General features: G+C 36.7%; 1 protein-coding gene across 2 annotated transcripts in view; it reads right to left on the bottom strand.

Moving 5' to 3' along the window:
- Window positions 1-19,796, bottom strand: part of cttnbp2 (cortactin binding protein 2) — a 50,925-nt gene extending 31,129 nt beyond the window's left edge. For both annotated transcript variants that reach the window (XR_007926183.1, XM_051870254.1), the window contains exons 1-2: window positions 19,477-19,796; window positions 16,857-16,964 (exon numbers count right to left, since the gene is read on the bottom strand). Coding sequence is in view for 1 of the 2 variants with exons in the window: in XM_051870254.1 (XP_051726214.1) it covers window positions 16,857-16,964; window positions 19,477-19,557 (189 nt within the window). In the remaining variant the exon portion in view is untranslated. The remainder of the gene's footprint in view (window positions 1-16,856; window positions 16,965-19,476) is intronic.
- Window positions 19,797-21,385: the final 1,589 nt, after the last annotated feature.

The following is a 21,385-nucleotide window of genomic DNA, read 5'->3' as shown; positions in this document are numbered from 1 at the left end:
TAGAGAATGGAGGGCTTTGAGATTCTCAGCCATCTGGCACTTTCCTCTAGGCTTTCACAAATCTCTTCTATAATCACAGAGGCTGTGCCGTCCCTCCTCCTCCTTATGTACTACTTTATCTGTCCATCACAGGGGTCAGAAGCAACACACAACACGTTGCGTGGTATGAAGGGTAAAGATGATCAGAGATCAACATTCTTGTTCAAAGTAAAAGGTGGGGCTAAAGTGGAGGACATTAGCCACAAATCAACAAAGAAGAGTAATGGTCTGACTGTAGAGCTTGATATAATTATTGTTTGTGAAACATTAGAACAAAGCTGCTTTGTACAAAACACTTCTGTTAATACTAAAACTACTGCTTAGTTATAATGAGGCCATGATTTAGTTGTCACTTTCCATTATACTGTAGAAAGAGATTCAAGTCTTTTAGGACACCAGGCATAAATTTCTATTTTGCAGTTTATTATGACAGCTACTGGGTAAAACCCCTCACTTCAGGCCAAAATTTTACTTACCAAAATTACAAGAAGATTATTAAAATGGCCCTATCATAAATTTCTTTGAAGTCCACTTGTAATTTAAGTCAAAATTAAGCTTAACAAGACCATTTTTCACTCTCTCACTTTAATTTAAAGGGATAGTTCAGCCAAAAATGAAAATTCTGTCAACATTTACTCACCCTCATGTTTTTACAAACCTTTCTTCTGCAGAACACAAAATTGATTTGAAGAATGTTGATAACCAAACAACATTGGAGACTGTTCACTTAAAGGGTTAGTTTACCCAAAAATGAAAATTATCCCATGATTTACTCACCCTCAAGCCATCCTAGGTGTATATGACTATCTTCTTTCAGACGAACACAATCGGAGATATATTTAAAAATATCCTGGCTCTTCCAAGCTTTAAAATGGTTGTGAACGGGGGGCATGTTTTGAAGGCCAAAAAATGCACCCATCCATCATAAAAATAATCCATACGGCTCCAGGGTGTTAATAAAGGCCTTCTGAAGTGAAGAGATGGGTTTTTTTTAAGAAAAATATCCATATTTAAATCTTTATAAAGTAAAATATCTAGCTTCCAGCAGACAACCGTACACATTGATTTGCAGCGGAAGAGTAACCTCTGACCCCAACACATGACGCAATGACGAATGCGGAAGCGCAGAGGATAGAGCAAAGCAAAACACCGGTCACGAATTAGAAGTCTAAAACGAGAAATTTTAAAGAGAAATGTCAGAGGATTTTGATATAAGAGAAAAGGACCGTAAGTTTGTTGCCCAGCCCTATTTGTTTAAACCGCGAGAGGCGTCTAAGCTTACGCTACTCCTACATCCTGCGTCATTTATCGTGTCAGGGGTTACTCATTTGCCGCAAGTCAATCGTCTGGCAGAAGCTAGTTATTTTATTAATTATAAAGTTTTAAATATGGATATTTTTCTTACAAAAACCCATCGCTTCGCTTCAGAAATCCTTTATTAACCCCCTGGAGCCATATGGATTATATTTATGATAGATGGATGCATTTATTTTGAGCTTCAAAACACGCCCCCCGTTCACTACCATTATAAAGCTTGGAAGAGCCAGGATATTTTTAAATATATCTCCGATTGTGTTCATCTGAAAGAAGATAGTCATATACACCTAGGATGGCTTGAGGGTGAGTAAATCATAGGATAATTTTCATTTTTGGGTAAACTATCCTTTACATTTTTTTTATATAAAAAAAAAAAAAAAGAGACATTTCTCAAAATACCTTCTTTTATGTTCAACAGAAGAAAGAAAGTCATACAGGTTTTAGAATAACGTGAAGGTGAGTAAAATTATGACAGAATTGTCACAACTATCTTTTAATATGTATATTTGGGCACGCATATGCTAATATGTGTCAATTTCATAGCAATTTGTGAGTAACCCATTTATTTCATCCAAATGGTGGACTGGAGAGGAAGCAGGAAAAATCTTATTGCCCATTAAATGCCAGGCCAAGGTTATTTGTATAGCTATGTGTCCTAATCTGACTTGGTTTTTAGGGGATAAATAAGACGAGAAACCCTGTTGAAACTTCACATACACTTTCTGCCAGGTTGAGCTTAAGTTGTGTACACAGGACTCCTGGTGGAGTTCAGGCAGGTCTCTGGTATTATTAGCATTAACCTTTACAGGCACGCACTGGCTGAGTGAGGGGTCCAGGGCACACTGCCAAAGGGGAAGAGGCACTGAAAATGAACAGAGAGAGAGAGGGGAGGACAAAGACGGTTTGAGGGGAGTGACAGAAATGGTGGGAACCAAGGTGAGAAAGAACCAATATACTTTTTCCCTATGGAATCCACTCCATAACAAACCTATCATAGCTGTATAAGTTTATTTCAAATATCATGTGGAAAAGTATAATTATCCACCATTTGCAAATGATCTAAAGTACACATTTTTGCAACTTTCTTATTGGCAATTTCTGCTGAAAGCTGAAATATCGAGACACTTCCGCTTAATGTCATTGAACTGGACCAAGCTAAGGCCAATGCAAGTGATAAAGTAAGTCTCTATGGGAGCCACAAACCCCAAAAATCTGCCATGGATTTCCAGAGGTACCCTCAGACATATTACACTGACTACTAGAAGAGGTTAGCCCATGTGTAAGGCTTTTCTGTGAGAGAAAGTGCTTTTTCTGTGTCTCTTCTGTTTGAATGTGAGTGCATGTCCAAAGACTCTCACAAGGGGCCTTTCAATTAGATCAACACAGAGCTGGCTTTGTGGGCCAAGGACTTCCGCAGCTCTCCTAACCCAAATGCGAGATCAAAAGGCATCAGGCCGATGGAGGGGAAGAGAGGAATGGAGAAGAAATTTTTGTCTTGTGAAAGTCACATCGCAGTAAAACACAATATTAAAGGTAGAAGAGACTCTGAGTCAAACATTTTTACAGTAGTTTACTAGGACAGATTGAATGGCTCCATGCTGATGATCAGGCGGAATAACATATGGTATATGGACTGTGTATTGTTTGGTTTTGGTAGGAAATTAGGGCACTAAGGGTTTCTATTCAGGGGGTAAAGGGAGAGGACAGGGTCCACAGGGGGAGAGAGAATCTGGGCAACCGAGCGGTCCCTACAGACCAACCCACCCCCATCTGAAAACCTCCAATACCAACCACCATCTGTCATACCCTCTCATACAAGTACTAGCCCTAACCCATAAGTACAACTGTTAGTGCCTAAGGTCAAAAATTAATATGTAACACCATGTGTAATTTAAATTAAAGTATTTAAAATAATACTTATATTCAGCAAGGTTGCATTAAATTGTTCAAAAGTGACGTTAAAAACATTCTTAATGTTTCAAAAGATTTATATTTCAAATAAATGCTGTTCTTTTGAAATTTCTATTCATCAAAGAATCCTGAAAAATATATACTGTATCCATGTTGATAATAAGAGCACAAAAAGTTATATTGTCAACAATTTCATGGTCAGTAATATTGTCAGAACTGTATTTATGGCTGCTTAATTCACCTGCTCTTTGCTATTGGCAGGTGTTGTAAAAAAGTTAATTTTTGACCCCTGCTTATAACTTGTACCAGCACACTTGGCTGGTTTCTGCTGTCTCTTCAGTAGGTATACTGAAAATGTGATCAGCTTACCTCGGAGGACGTGATAGAAACATTATTCTCATGACATCTGTTCAAGCAAAATAGGGTAAATGCCATTGTGCCGTTTGTCAAATGTCTATTAAAAGTAGCAATCGAATTAATGAGACGCAGCTGAGTGAAGCAGAACTGACAGAGTTAGAGACAAAATCAATAGCAAACAATTCAAGCAATGAGAAAATCCTGTACATTTAATTGCAAACTGTCTATAAACACTATTCAGCAGGGAATGTCAAAACGAAAGAAAAAACTGTGACACAGACTTGATTTCTATTGAGAGGAATGAAATTCGGCATCAAAATAACAAGACACTGATGCTATATAGAGACATTACTACATATAGCACTGCTCATGAAGTAAAGAGGAGCTGTCATACTCCCACATGCATACTCACTTCTGGGTCAGATTCATATTAGGCTCACGACGCTGCTTTACTCTGATGTGAAACACTCACACACACAGAAATCGGCTTCCCTTTGGGATTCACTTATGGAAAGCCACTCATGCTTTTGCTGCATATATCCCAAATGCGGCATGACATCTTCTATATGGTTGAGCAGGAAAGACAGGGTTAGATTCAGCCATATTTAAAGATAAGGATAAATTCATTTGACCTGGATTAAACACTTTATACTCATACATACGCTCAAGCACACATAATGTTCCTGTACGTTACATAAATGTATACCACTTGGGGCATTTTTCCGTACTGTGAACAATGTGAAGCAATGAATCACGACAAACCCTGATTTTCCCTTCCTGCCAAAGTCGAAGCAACATGCCTCAAACATTCGAGTTCAGCCCCACAAGGAGCTCTTACATAAACAGATCAGAACAGTGGCTCACTGGCATTTACAGAAGAGAAAAACACCATAACAAGAAAAAAATTCTTTGGATTTTTTGAAGGAGCTCAGAAGTAGTTGCCACAAATGAGTGAATCATCAAGTCATAAGAGAAAGGCAAAGTTAGGTATCCCTAGTGTGCTATAGTGACAAGTGCCTGTTAAGCATACAGTGAGGTTTTCACACAAACAAAACCATACATTAATTTCCTCACAGGACGCACTTAGGAAGATTGAACCACATGCCACAGCCGCACACCACACATAAAGCAAGACACCTGCTGATTGGCTGAGAAAGCAAATTCCATTATTTACAGTGGAATTTACAGTGTACTCATGAGTAAAAGCGCATGATGCAACAGTAATGAATTCTCCTTTGCATTTAGAGACAGAGGCCCTAAAATGTGAAGACAAAACTGGAGTGTGTGTGTGTGTTTGTAAGATTTTTTTATGTTTTTGAAAGAAGTCTCTCATGCTCACCAAGGCTGCATTTATTTAATAAAAAATACAGTAAAACAGTAACATTGTGAATTATTATTACAATTTTAAACAAATATTTTCTATTTGAATATATTTTAAAATGAAATTTATTCCTGTGATGGCAGCCATTACACATCTTTAATTAAAAAATGGATCGTTACGGTTCTTGATGATGATTGGTCAATAGCTAAAAGTTTTATTTACAATAAAGTACGGCTATGGCCGCTTCACCGAACAGATCCGTGAAACCATGATACATTTTTCAGGATTCTTTGATGAATAGAAAGTTCAAAAGAACATAATTTATTTAAAAAAAAAAAAAAAAAAAATCTTTTGTAACATTATAAATGTCTTCACTGTCACTTTTGATCAATTTAATAAATCCTTGCTGCATAAAAGTAATTCCTTTAAATAACACTTTAGTAGTATTTATATTAGGGCTGTCAATCAATTAAAATTTTTAAGCTAATTAATTACATGATGTGTCGATTAATTAATTAATCGCAAATTAATCGCACATCAAATTTGGCTAAGAAATTACCCCCAAATGATTATTTGAAGTCATTATTGTGTAAAGCATCAAATAAACTTTACAAAAAGTAGATTCAGAAAGAAATATTTTATTTGATTCAACATAGAATTTATTACACAAACTTTTGGACCATGAGGTTGAGTAAATGACCACTGAATTTAATTTTTTTTGGGGTGAACTATATCTTTATTTATTTTTTATTAATATGGAAATATATATATATATATATTTTAATGATATTATACTCTAAATAAGAAACTAAAATTGCCAGTAGGTGGCAGTAAATGTCTAATTCATTCCATTCGTTCAAACAGCTGATTCATTCATGAGTGAAGTATTGTCTAAAATAACACAATATTAACTTAAAATTTGTGTCAATATTAACTTAAAATTCGCGTCAGTAACGTTTTTCCGTAAGTTGAATATGGAAGGCGTAGGACGTAGTGTAAGCGTTTTGAACTGCGAGAGGCATTACACTTTCTTCGTAAGTTGAATACGGAAGGCGGTCTGGCGGAAGCTAGATATTTTACTTTATAACTTGTTAAAACTAAAATTTTGAATTTTATGGACATTCTGACTGCATTCTATAGGCTCCATCATGCAGTGAGTTGTTGCCTCGCCTGCATCATATTCATCATCAATTGGATGAAATGTCAGATGACCTACATAGGTCTTGGGGTGGGGCAAGTGCGTTAAATGCGTTCCAAATTTTAACGCGCTATTTTTTCACGTAATTAATTAATCTAATTAACACATTAAATCGATAGCCCTAATTTATATACAAATAAACAATATAAATAATATTTATATAACATAGAATATAATTATATTATAATATATTATAAAAGTAAATAATATATTTATTCATAAACACACACATGCACACACAGTATGAGTGCGTATATATATCTCGACTACTATGTAGGGACCCATTTTCTCCACAACAGATGTCCCCCCCATATGATGAGTATTTATAGCAACGTCATTATATAAGAAAGCCATACATCCTTTAATTATTTAACACAGTTGAATGCATGAGGGTTTGGTGGGGAGGTTGGTTGGGGGATGGTGGGGTTTTTTTTCCCACCTAGTCATTTCCGCCTCTAGATCGACAGGCACTGCTGGAACACTAAAACTGGCCATGTCTCTCTAATGATGTTTGTGGCCTATTTTAATTACCCTCTCGAATGAACTACATTTCTGTGTATTGCTCCTTAGACCAATCTAAGAAAAGCCAATAAACATTTAAAACCCATAGCCTGCACACAACCTTACAGATTCAAAGACAGACATTTAGAAGCAACTTTAATGTAAAATGCAAGTTTCCTCAAGCAAAAAAGAAAAATGCATTCTTGTTTGTAATAAAGTTTTCATATAATCATTCAGTATGTAACCACACATAAAAACATGACCATATCTATGCTATTTTCAGTTGATAAGAAGCAAGAATTCTCAAGAGTCAGACCATGTATGCGTCACATAAAGAACGTCTTCTATCTGTACTGCACTTCATTACAGGCATGTAGGCAGCTCCATTTTGAGTGACACTATTTGTTTTCCTCAAGCAGCTAAAACAAGCTCAAAATGGATGACTAATTTTTCATAAATATGTCAGCTTATTTCAAACAGCCAATGAATAAAGGATTGCACCATACAGTATACTTGCAAATATGACTTGTTTCTATACTAGGACAGATTCTTGCACCAGTACAGGAAATTAATAACTGACTTGATGAAATATTTAGGGAAAAAAGATATTCATTGCTTTTAAGCAATATCCATGTGCCTGAGGAGTTACATCCTACATTATATATGTCTTCTTACCCTTCAGGGTAGTTTAGTAGTACAAACATATTTATTTTAAGGATGTACTTAGTGTAGTCTGAGAGGAAGTGCGAGTCTGTGCCACATTTTGGCTTGATAGTAAATTCTCTGACACAAACAGTTTAGAAATTCAAGAATGAAGAGAAAATCTCTTAAAGCCCCATGAAATCAAAATTTGAGTTCTGTGGCGTTTAGTCCATGTCTGTTAGCTCTGAAGCCATATATATGTTAGTTTACTCCTAACTCCAGTAGTAGGACAAATTTACAGTCTTTCACACAGAACACAATGAAGTGGAATGGAGTTTTTTTTAAAAAGTTGAACTTCTGTTAACTTGATGGTCGCGTCTGGAGTAGACACAGTGTTAAGGGTAAATTGACCAAAGACTGATGACTCATCCTGCACTACACAGATTTTTGACCAATCAAATACTCCCAAGAATGAAAATGTCCCTTCCACTAATACCATGCACCGGCAATTGACTAGGGCCCTGTCCCAAATGGCACCCTAAACCCTCACGGTCTTCCTCTGAGTCCTCACTTTCACGACGTAATGCCGCTTTGACTGCCGGGTAAAGTCCTCTGCGTAGCTCGCAGTCTTGCGGGCTCAGCAGAAGTGCGCATCGAGGGCGCGTAGCAGCCGCAAAGGGGGCGCTCACGAGCACCCTTCTTTAAGCTTAAGTGACGAATGGGACACACTACGGTCTTGTAGACTTAACGGACACGCACACGCAGCGGCCATTGTAAGTCCACAAGACCGAAAGTACACATGAAGTGTGCCATTTGGGACAGGGCCTAGCAGGTTGCAAATCATGGCTGACATACACTACCAGTCAAAAGTTTCCAGTCTCTTATGCTCATTAAGGCTGCATTTATTTCATAATAAATACAGAAAAAACAATAATATTGTGAAATATTTTTACAATTTAAAATTATGGTTTTCTATTTTAATATACTTTTAAATATAATTTATTTCTGTGATGCAAAGCTGAATTGTCAGCATCATTACTCCAGTCTTCAGTGTCACATGATCCTTCAGAAATCATTGTAATATACTGATTTATTATCAATGTTGGAAACAGTTGTGCTGCTTAGTATTATTTTATAACCTGTGATACATTTTCAGGATTCTTTGATGAATAAAAAGTTAAAAAATATCAGCATTTATTAAAAATAGAAATCTTTTGTAACAATATACACTACCGTTCAAAAGTTTGGGGTCAGTAATTTTTTTTCTTTCTTTTTTTGAAAGAAATTAATACTTATATTCAGCACGGATGTCTTAAATTGATAAAAAAAAAAGTGATAGTAAAGATTTATATTGTTAGAAAAGATTTATATTTTGAATAAATGCTGTTCTTTTTAACCTTTTATTCATCAATGAATCCTGAAAAAAGTATCACAGGTTCCAAAAAAATATTAAGCAACACAACTGTTCTCAACATTGATAATAACTGAGTATCAAATCAGCATAATAGAATGATTTCTGAAGGATCATGTGACACTGAAGACTGGAGTAATGATGCTGAAAATTCAGCTTTGCATCACAGAAATAAATTATATTTTAAAGTATATTAAAATAGAAAACCATAATTTTAAATTGTAATAATATTTCACAATATTATTGTTTTTTCTGTATTTATTATGAAATAAATGCAGCCTTAATGAGCATAAGAGACTTCGTTCGAAAACATTAAAAATAGTAATGTTTCCAAACTTTTGACTGGTAGTGTAAGTACAGCTTATTACTGGCTTTTTTTTAAAAAGGGACGATCCTTTTGACATGTCCCACTCAAACTTCCTGTTTCAAAAGCAAATAAGTCAACAGAAGAAAACAAAACCGCATTCTGCATGCAATTTCATGGGATAAGTATAAGAGGTCACAATTAGAAATCATGTTTTTACTTCATATTAGGCCATCTTCATAAGAATATAACTAAGTTGTCATAAAACCACGGCTCTGACAACAGCAGAGAGTTTGATGTTACTGGCAGCAGACCAGTAACTGGCACATGAAGTGACTAAACTGCCATTCAGCTCTCAGTGAGAAACAGCCTGGCCTCATCCACACTGACATTTTATTATAATACAACGAGTATTCAGCTCCTGGCTCATTTCGGTTTGGCTGTACAGTTTTGAGGAAGGAAAAACAAAGGTGGTGAGGCTGAGTGGTTAAAGAATCTGGGCTGGTAACCCAAAGGTTGTAGGTTTAAATCTCAGATAGGATGATTAGGGGCCCTTATAGACGATAGCGCAAGATACAACACGATGGCCAAAGAAGGCAGCCAGTTTTAAGGGTAAGCAAGGACACTTACCTTTCTGCTCTCCAAGGACTATGGACAGCAATTTGTATGCTAGCAGGATCTTGTCTCAGCCTAATTTCAGAACAGCGTCATATCTCCTCAGACAGTGGGAAGGACAAAACAGCCCCAGAAGGGCTACACATCGACAAAGACCTGCTTGTGCTGGATACCCCTGAAGTCTGTCACAATGTCTCTAACCGATCATGACTCCAATATAGAATAACAAAGAGATTGTAATGACCATGAAGAGATATTATAACCTCTGATTACCTATTTAAACTGGGCTCCAAAACCTCCAAACCTGTATGAATTCCTTTCTTCTGCCGACCACAAAAGAAGATATTTTGAAGAATGTTGGTAGCCAAACAGTTTCTGGTCCCCAATGACTTTCATAGTATTTTTTTATCCATACTATAGAAAGTCAATGGGGCCCATCAACTGTTTGGTTACCCATATTCTTCAAAATATCTTGAAAATTCATACAGGTTTGGAACAACTTGACAGTGAGTGAATGATGACAGAATGTTCATTTTTGGGTGAACTAACCTTTTAAGTCATTCACTTTACAAAACATAAAACTAATCTGCTATGCACACATACCAAAGTTTGGGGTCAATAGGAATTTTTAAAATGTTTCTGAGAGTTTTATGCTCACCAAGGGTTTATTTGATTAAAAATAGAGTAAAACTGTAATATTGTCAAATGTAATTACAATTTAAAGGAACTGTTTTCTATTGTAATATATTTTAAAATGTAATTTGCTCCTGGTAACAAAGCTGAAGAACAGCATTTATTTGAAATATAACATTCTTTGTTACAATGTATAAGCCTTAGCTGCCACGTTTGATTAATTTAATGCACCCTTGCTGAATAAAAGTATTAATTTCTTTTAAAAAATTACTTGCCCCAAACTTTTAAATAGTAGTTTAACTATAGATTGTTTAATTTTCTGCAAACAAAAACAAGACTGCGAGACGGCACTCAATTTGTTCGGTATGTGGTACTGTCAGCTGTCAAAACTAGACATAGCAGGATCATTTTTTTGGTACAAAACAAAATGACATATTCAACAGACTGTATTCTCAAGTCTCATAGTTTTCATTTGTGTCAAATTAAAAATGATTTCTCTACTGTAAGTAAATCTGTTTATCTGCCATCACAATTATGTATTAATTTTCCCTCCAGACTGAGGGCATTTCTGTACCATCTGATAAACGATTTAATATAAACTTTTGCAACATTACACGGTTCAAAAATACCCTAATCTAGTAAATCAGGCGCATTATGGAGCATCAGGACAATTCCAGTCCATTAGGAAACAATGTGATAGATTAATAATAGATAAAAAATGATATTGGAGCATCTGTGTGCTGTTAGGCTGTGAGGGTTAAGACAACATTTCCACATCATAACCCTAATCTCTCTCAAAGAGAGTGCGGTGGAGCGGCGGCTGTCACATCAACAGGCCTGGTCTTCATCTGGCCTCCAGCCAGAAATAACAGCGAGTTAACATGGTGCCCATGACCTGAGCGCTCACTCAAACAGCTAATCACCCAAATGGGATGCTCCCTGCCACCGTGCCATCACATTTAACAACATCATGTTCAAAACGACACAGCAAAGTATGTGCTGGCCTCCTTTAGCCTCGGCTAAACCAAATTCAAAATCAATTCTGACATTTTCCAAATCCTCAAATGATTCGTTTTCCTGAACTTTCTTTATTCTTGCCTGTTGGACACCCAGACCTCTCTATTGATTCCCACCTACTACATTTGATGACTCAGTTGACTTTATGAAATGGTGGTCACCCCCTTTTTTCACTTCTGCACACAACTGCACTAAAAAGCTTGAAGGATACTGGTTCAGTGCTCTTTTCTGGTAAATCCTGCTTAAATGTTCAGGCAAAAGGAAAGCCATTAGGGTAAAAGCACACAAAATGGCTGACTCAGATGCTTGCGGTGCTTGATTTATTCTGCTTATTTCGAATTTCCAGTATTTTGCAACGATTCTTTATCTTTCGTGTTTACCAGTGATTGAGAGTGCACTTCTAAATAAACGGAGGGTGTTGGAAAATACCTCAGATGGGGGTCTATAAATTCAATTGATTTTCAACTGTTTGGATAGTGTTCTCGTATTCTCATAACATGGGCTTCTGTCCATCCATCCAGCCACCCACACACACAAACACTCGGCTGACTGTCCTCTGCCTAGCCGAATGGGAACGTGAGGATCAGCTAAGCTGCTCTTACGGACACGTGCATGTGGAATTATGGTTCTGCTTCTTGCATTTGACAGATAGAATGTAAAATGTGATGGAAAGGGGGGTGGAGAGAGAGAGAGAGAGAGAGAGAGAGAGAGAGAGAGAGAGAGAGAGAAAATACTAACACAAACAGCTCCAAGCTGTTCTCTTTGATTTTCATGCTACATTCAGATACCAATATTTAGAGCTACAGATAGTGTCCAAAATTACCTGCTAATAATATAATATAATATAATAACTTATATATAATATATAAGTTATTAAAGGTGATAGAGGTGATATAAAAGTATAAAATTATTATTAAAATAAAATAAAAAATACAATATAATATAAAATTAAATATAATAAATATTCAGCCTAACTTATTGTGACATAAAAATATAAAATTATAACTAAAAAAATAATTAAACAAAAATATAGAACATACAAAATACTATATACAATTTTAGAAATATAATATTAATAAATATTCACACTATATTCAGACCTTTACATACTGCTAGAAGATAGTGTTCAAAATTACCAGCTATTGGTGATATAAAAATATAATAAATAAATATTTAATTAAAAGCTAAAATATTCTAAAATAATATTTAAAACTGATTTAAAACATTTAAATACAAAATATCATTTAATTTAGTTTAAGCCATTCACTGCTGCAGTTCCCTGTAAAGTTACCGGGCAGTGGTGATTTGGGGATTGGCGAGTGTTAATTTTGGCCCCTGTACACAGACAACAGTGCGTTTGTGTGCTATTTTTATCAGTGTCGCACAGGGAAATATCTCTTACCCTTCTACCACAAAAAGAATGTATCAAAATGTACGACGATCCCTGTAATAGCCACTTAGAAGTGAACTGGGGCAGCAGCTCCAGTAAATATGCATTCACATCAGAGGCTAAACATGTTCACTGTCACAAACAATCACTCATATGCATGCATAGGGCAGCACTGAACGGCCATCTCTGAACCTGTATCTAGTTTCGTTTAGCGATGATGACCTGACACTAGCTCACGTGGCAGTGCTAGAGGATGTGTTCAGAAGCTAAACGGCTCCATCTAATCATTGCAGGACAGGCAGAAAAGCAGCCAATCACATTAATAGTGCTGAAGCAAACAGATAGCCTACAAAACTCCAATCCATTTTTTCGAATATTCCAGGTCAACTTTTTGCCAAAGCTTACAAAACCTGGTTACACAAAGAAAGTAAGCTAAAAAGAAAAAGAAGAGTATCTGTAAACTTCTTGGCCCTAAAGGTACACACAGGCTCTGTTCCAAATCCTAAAGAGCTGCCTACGTAGGCAGCATTTTAAGGGGTCCAACCAATGTGAAGTCTGTCCCATAAGACTTCTTTTGTTGAAATTCCAATGCAGCATCACATGTATCCTTTGCAGAGAAGGCAATCCCATAATGCTTTGCTACAAGCTCAATGAAAAAAGCCATCCAAGATAGCGGAAGAAGCAAGATAAATTTAATAAAATATACCTATAATTCATTCATTACCAAAAAGTATAAATATAAAAAGTTTAATATAATTAAAATGGACTATTTAACCAAATATTAGTGTGCTACGCATTTTATGCTGATTGGAGTATTGTGGAGTCACCTTAGCAACATGCTAACACTAAACTATCTTGATTTTGTTTGTGAATCAGTCAAATATCATGTGCATTTCACATGAGGAACACTGTTTATGACACAAGGAATTGACCGTTCGCAAAGACTGTAGTTACTGTTGCTACGTCCGACAAGCCATGCCACTCTCACACCACACATGTTCTCACGCAGTGAAAAATACATCACGGAGCAAAGAGGACACTGACAACGCATCAACAGACAAGACAGAGCAGGTTACTTTTGATATGAAACTAAGTCTCAAATTTTAAATTTTGTCATTTTTAAAGAAATTTAATCAATAAATACCTTTTAATGTGTCGTGACTGATCGCTGTAGTGCCTCAGTTCAAGCGGCTTGTGAACCGATCATCTCTTCCTACAAATTTATTTACAGTATCAAATACACATGAATGAACATCATAAGGAATGTTGTTTCAACCGTGGAAAGATGTCAGTACAAACAGTTTTTCAAGTTCAAGTCCACCAACGTTAATGTACTAACTCTCCTGACTGCTTTGTCGGACAAAATGGCGGATTCGGCGTTATGATTGGTTAGATCACCTGTCAATCAAACCCCCGGTGAAGGGTCAATTGCTGCCTATGTAGAGCCTTCCAAAATCAGTCCCTGATGAGATTTTATTTGAAGAAGGCATTAAGACACGCTCACATCAGTAAAATATTGGCAAAATTCAAAGGCAAAAAAAAGTTCCACTGTCTAATGTCAATAGTATTGCAATGTTTCTTCAAAACCAAGTAGCTTTCTGTTGATCAACACAGCAAATCTGAGTGACCAACTTGATCCCGTTGCGAAATCCGTGTGAAAATCTTTCGCCTTCACGTGAAGTTCCCAATCGTGTGGATTTCTATTGAAATGACTGGATTTTGGGTGTGAAAATTCGCAGAACAATGGTAAATGTGACTACACCTTTAACCAAAAGCAACCTCAAGAGGTTTTGGAACAGAGACATACTGTGAGACATACAATGAAGAACTTATTAATCATCCAACAATATTTAAACATCTGACAAATGAGGCTTAGTGTTAAACATTCTGATTAGTACCCCAATGGTTGCAGGCTCAAATCATGAAAAGTTGATTCATAAGCACTACCAGCTTCACCAACTACAGGGATGTGAACAGTATGGCTATGACTAAACCAGCGCTAACACACCTAAACCAGCATAGACATTCATGCTAGTTTTAGCCTGTTTTTGAGAAATGAAGACTATCATAATGACTAACGTATTTGCACAGACCTGATTCGTCCATTACTCCACTCAACACTTTTGGGTTTATGAATGGAAATAAGCACACTTGAGATGTAATGGCTTGCGAGTATCAATATTCTATATCCAGAAGTCTAACTTATTCACGGCTTCAAATTGATCTGTCTTCACCAAAGACCACCCATTTGTCTTGGGATGAACTCTGCAATGCTTGATGACATTGGCCCAAAAACTGAGGTGTAGTGATGTGACTGGATATAATGGGCTGGCTATGAATGCAAGTCCGAAGGTTTGTAGGCATGTGACTTCACAGATAATCTGCTTATGTCCCTCTATTGTTTCTGATGAAAAACGATACATTGCACAGAGCTTTTTCAGCTCGCTAATTAATTGAACAGCTGACAGCTTCTTAATAATGCATAAGATTGCTGCTTTCATCTTCCATGTATACACTGCAGTATTTACAGTATGGCCTAGAAAACAAACAAAATGTCATTATTTGGCTTTTTTAAATTGATATGTCTAAAAGTCAGCATGGTGGTTGGCCCTATCACCATCTCCCTAAGGAAACAAACAAGACCATTGTGCTTGAGCTGGTTGCTGTGGATAGAGAACGAGGGATGAGGGTGGGAGAGAAAGAGATAGTATATCTGCAGGGGGAAAACCAGCTGGGAAATATTTGCAGCCAAGGGAACAGAATTACAAAGAGAGCAGCCTCTAAAATGCATGGAAACCACCCCAGAGTAAAGCGGAAGAGGGGGAATGACACAAGCGAACATCACAGACCTGCATAAACTAAGCAAAACAGAGACAGGAAGGGATATTGAGATGGAAACTGGAGACAGAAAATGTGCCCATCATTCTGCCAATACACTGGCCTAGAAATTCGTACAGACGCACAGAACTAGAACACCTGAAATTATAGTGACACTCCTGACCTCAATTTTGAAAGAATATCCTTTTTTAATCTTAATCAGATGTACTTGGCCTCTTACCCCATTGTGAACGTCTGACCTTAATGCTAAGATAAATAGGGACAAATTCTGGACCATGATCTTACAATCCCATTGACTCAGCCTCTCTGCCAAGTGTGCCTGGATTGTCAAAAACATATAGCACCTCTGTAAGTACACTACTGTTAAAGAGTTTGGGGTTAGTAAGATTTTTGAGAGAAGTCTCTTATGCTCACCAAGACTGCATTTATTTAATTAAAAATACAGCGAAAGCAGTAATATAGTGAAATATTATTACAATTTAAAGTAACTGTTTACTATTTTACTATTTTATTTATTCCTGTGATGGCAAAGCTAAATTTTCAGCATCATTACTTCAGTCTTCAGTGTCACATGATCCTTCAGAAATCATTCTAATATGCTGATTTAGTGTGTAAGAAACATTTCTTATTATTATTAAAGTTGTAAACAGTTGTGCTGCTTAATATTTTTGTGGGAACTGTGATACATTTATGTCAGGATCCTTTTAGAAATATTTTGTAACACAATATATATTTTAAATGTCCTTATTGTCTCTTTGATCAATTGAATGCATCCTTGCTGAATAAATATATTAATTAATTTATTTTTAAAAAACTTACTGCCCACAAACTTTTAAATGATAGTGAATTGGTGAGATCACAGCTAAAATGAGTAAAAAAAAGATATATATATGTGTACCAAAATATTCAGTGCTGAATGGAACCTAATTTTAGAATCAGTCATTGCAAAATCAATATTGATCTATGGTGGCTACAGCCCAAAATATAAACATCCAGTTGAGCAGAAACCAACTAAAGGCCATCAAATCCATATAATCTCAAAAGACAGAGGAAATGGACTACATATGCAAGCCTATGCAATAAATATAGGGTTTACTGATTTTTCATTTAAGTCGTCAGCAACTTTTTTTCTAATATTTATGGGCTTTTAGTCTTTACAACTTAAAGGAAAGCATATTGAGAGACAAGATTGGATAATGATATGGCATGGGCCCTGCATTCCCATGTACCTAACTGCTCTTACATGCCATGAGCACATGCAGTACCCACTGTGACAGCCTTCAGTATAATGAGAATGCTGTTATTTGATACAGTTATTCTGTATAAAAATAGGATGTACAGGTGTAGAGACTTCATACTCACCCTAAGAGCTTCAATGACCAGGTCTCTGGCCTCAAGTTCTCCCTCCATGATGCTCAGAAGGGTCAGGAGCTCTGGTTTGCTCAGGTTGTCGATGTTCAGCTCACATTTCTGAAAGACAGAGCAAGAAGACGAGCCTTGTTACAGGAAAATGACACTGCATATCTCAGATGGTCTACTAGATCCTTGGCAGAGAAGGTGTTGAGTGGGCACTGATCTCACTGCCTACCCACAGTATTACATTTTTTTTAATGAAATATTAACCAACTACTTTGGAAACTAGTCTAGTCTGAGCTCCCTTGGGTAGTAATTAGGGATGCAATGATCTGGACCATTTTGGCTGACACCAATAAAATAAATTACTTAAAAAAAAAATGTATTAAAATATGTATTTTGCCCCTAAAACATGTGGAATTATTTACATGTTTTTTTTTTAAACAAACAAGAGTTTTGTTGTTCTGCACACTTGTGTGATATTGATTAAACTGTTGAGTTTTATTATTATATAGTTAATTTTTTTCATGCTTGTGTCTGATATGCTGATGATTTTAATTTGATCAATAATCGGCAGATAAATATCAGTTTACAATACACTGGTGCATTTCTACAAGTAAAACTATAGGAAAAGACAAATGATGCATCTTTATCCTTAAAACAAGTACTGCATTTAACAAGACCTACCTATAAATGCATTCGATTTTTCACATTTTTAGAGCCTGTAACTAGAACCAGTATAGCTCTAGTGACCTTTCCATAAATTATGCGCTTCATAAAAGGTCTACCTTGTTAAAGACCAATTTCTAATGTTTCATTCCATAAGGACTCTACTGAGTCAGTCTCTTTGGGAAGGACTAACTAAGCACATGTGACTGATCTCTGTGTAATGAAAAATAACAGTAGTGAATGGTTAATCAAACTGTGTCCAGCCTTTCAGGTGTGATCCTAACTGCAACGCTGATCTTAGTATAGACTTTAGATCCACTTCTGAAACCGAAGGATTCTTGCACCTTAAACTAAAGAAGTTAGTCACAATGATCTTTGTTTTCCATTGTTTGTTCTTGAAGAAATTAATGAGAAATTAATGAGACTTGCAACCCCAGTCAATCGTGGGAATCCACAGATAAAGCAATACTGAGTGTGCTGAGTTTGAAGAAAAAAAGTCAATACTGGTCAGTAGGAGATGCTTTTGACCAGGCCTTGCACAATCCCTGTTTGAATGCAATGTAGAGCCATTAAGGCAATTCTTTTCTCTAGCAAAATTGGCTAGGAATAGGGTCAGACCACTTAAGTAATCTTGATAAACAAAACTCCCCACAAATAAACTATTCATGGGCCGTGCATACCTTTGTAAGGGTATGTAGCCCTTGAGAAAGGTGTCTGGGTAGATGCACAAGATTTATGACTTAACGCCAATGGGCAGCGCTGAAGCCTGCGCACCTGTTCAACCCAACTCTAAATGTAAAGGGGCCTCGAGCAGTTAAAGCAGCTCAAATCGGTTAGGTGACAGAGTACTCTGAACTATGCCAGCTGAGTCACTAAAATTCAGACCGATTTAGAAACATCTCCAGTGAACACCCCCCCACCCCACTCCCCAAAACGCCTCCGCTTCATTACATCTCTCTTTTCACTACATTTTTGTGCTACTCTGTGCATCGCAATAAACTATATGGCTGACTATAGCACTCTAAAGTGGTGTTTTTTTTCTGTCATGCAAATTAATTTAAAAAGATGGATGGTAAGATGATGACAGATCTTACTACTGAAACTAAAGACCACCCTTTACCGTAAGACACTGCATGCAGATCAATACATTTGAGAGCAAGAAGAACCTCCGAGACAACTGTACTGGAGGGCTCTATAGCATCTCTCCTGGGGGTAATATTGACTTTTTAAATTTTTTTTAAGGGTGGTAAGTGGGGTTCATCTATATATGTTGATAACTTGTCATCAGAATGTGTGAAACTCAATTGCTGTAGCATTCACAATGTATTCTTTATAAATGAAAATGTCAGTATATTATCAGTATAATACATATATAAAGCATATTAAATTATTATCATTAAATAATGAAACGTATAATAATTTGTGTGTGTATATATTATTTATTTATTTTATTAGGTAAAGAATACGATGTATATTATTAATGATATTAAATATTACATTGTGTAATTAGGCTACTAAAAAGCAGTTGATAATAATACCTCGATTTCAATTACCATGGTAGCATCTTTCATAAATGCAACTGTTAAATATTCCAAACATTGTAAGGTAACGTTAACCATCTTCTAGGCTTACCATGGTATTATCAACTCGCGCGCAGCTGCACATTAAAGATACAATAAGAAAAAAATCTCGTACTTTAAACAATATTGTTTGTGCTCTGCCCCAAATAATAGAAGATCTAAATGTCAAAATCATAACAAAGTATCCCGTAAAAAAAAATATATATTTCAATCTCCTCCACATACAGACGGACCACCGTAACACATCCACTGATAGTTTTGATTCACAGCACTGGACGATTCCTATTCTATTAACACCATTAATTCCCTGTCATAATTAACATTCGCGGTAATGTTCATTGCGGTAGACAGATGTCATTTTATGCGTAAATGTATCTCACCGCCTCGACGCTTCCATGGCCAGTGGTTACCAGTGTTTGTAGCGGAGGTGGCTGCTCCCCTTTCGCTCCGTCCGACGCCATCTTCTCACTGTAGAGGACTGTTCAAGCTTAGGCACCACACACCACATCAAATAACGCATTCGGCACTGATTTAACTATTACACTGCTGCAAAAGAATCGCAGAGAGCCAATAATTCATCTTCCAGCTGTAAATGCGTTGTGTAGGGCTGTGGATGTACGGTGAGGACTAGATTTTGACGGGGCGCAGGTTGTGCAGCTCAGTCCAGATGTAAACCTGAAAAGAGGTGTGAACCTACAGCTTTTGAGGGAGTGACATGAACGCGATCCTATTTTTGCACTGCTTGGGTTAACCTCTCTGTCGCCAGTTGATATTGTATATAAAAATGTGGTAAAAAAGATTAGAAATATGAATGGAACTTAACGTTATGAGATGCCTTTGAGTCATGGACAAACATAAAGATGTCGTTCAAAATGTAGGCTCAATAAATGGCATGTTTGGATCCCCCTAGAAGAAATACGTAACACATTTCAAGGGAGAAATAATAGCTAGACCTTTTCGTTTAAAACGTTAAAAAAGGTATTAAAAGGACAGTGATGGTTAATCCCCATTCCCCACCTAGCCTAAATAGTGCAAATGTTATTACATTAGTGTTTGTGTGGAGCATGTGAACACAAATGTAAAGCGCACTGCACTTAATTATATAACTTTATGAATGCTGCCCACTCAGGGGACGAGAGAAAAGAACCACAAACAACTCAAAATGACACGATGAAATGAATAATGCCTCTCAGAGGTTGCTACATGTCTTTATTTGGACGCAGTGTGTCAAAGCATCTGTCAGCAATGGTCATTTCAAGATGAGAAAGTCATGACAGGACAGAAAGTCCAAATTGAGGCAAGATATAAAGAATAAAGTTAGTGCAATGATGCCCTGGTAAATATAACTTTAGGTAAACATTCAATTTTATCATAATGACAACATTTAAAAATAGGGGTAGGGAATCAATGTTTACATTGTTCTTGAAGATTCAAGAAGCATGTCTATCACACACACACACTTTGGGTTAAACCGTATATTCTATCCCCTAACCACCCCTAAACCAGGACCTGCCTAACAGACATTTCTTGCTGGATGAAGGACCATCATCTTCAACTCGACCTTGCCAAGACAGAACTGCTTGTGGTCCTAGCCAACCCAACACTTCATCACAAATTCTCCATCAGCTAGGCTCATCAACCACTAAACTTCACAGACCACATTGTTAGAACTGCCCGGTCCTGCAGATTTGCTTTACAGGAAGATCAGGCCTTTCCTATCGGAGCATGCTACACAACTCATTGTCCAAGCTCTTGTTCTATCCAGGCTGGACTATTGTAATAGTCTCTTGGCAGGCCTTCTAGCATGTACTGTCAAACTGAACCAGAATGCGGCAACAAGAGTGGTCTTTAACGAACCGAATAGAGGACGTCACACCTCTCTTCAATTTGCACTGGCTGCCGATAGCCGCTCACATCAAATTCAAGGCTCTGATGTTTACCTACAGAACAACCAGTGGCTCTGCACCACTATTCCTAAACTCACTGACCTATGTGCCCTCCAGAAGCTTGCATTCTGCAAGTGAACGGTGGCTTGTGGCGCCATCCCATATATATATACATATATATATATATATGGCGCCATCATATTTATATATATATATATATATATATATATATATATATATATAAACCTTGCTATGTACTATGCTAGACTAACTAGGACTTTTCACAGCACTTACATATTGTTGCTCTTTTGTTGATTCAACTGCTTCTATTGTTCTCATTTATAAATCGCTTTGGACAAAAGCGTCTGCTAAATGATTAAATGTAAATATAAACCATCACAGA

This window comes from Ctenopharyngodon idella, chromosome 18 (genome assembly GCF_019924925.1).
Source record: "Ctenopharyngodon idella isolate HZGC_01 chromosome 18, HZGC01, whole genome shotgun sequence".
In the NCBI taxonomy this organism is placed as follows: Eukaryota; Metazoa; Chordata; class Actinopteri; order Cypriniformes; family Xenocyprididae; genus Ctenopharyngodon; species Ctenopharyngodon idella.
This window is presented reverse-complemented; position numbering and strand designations above follow the sequence as displayed.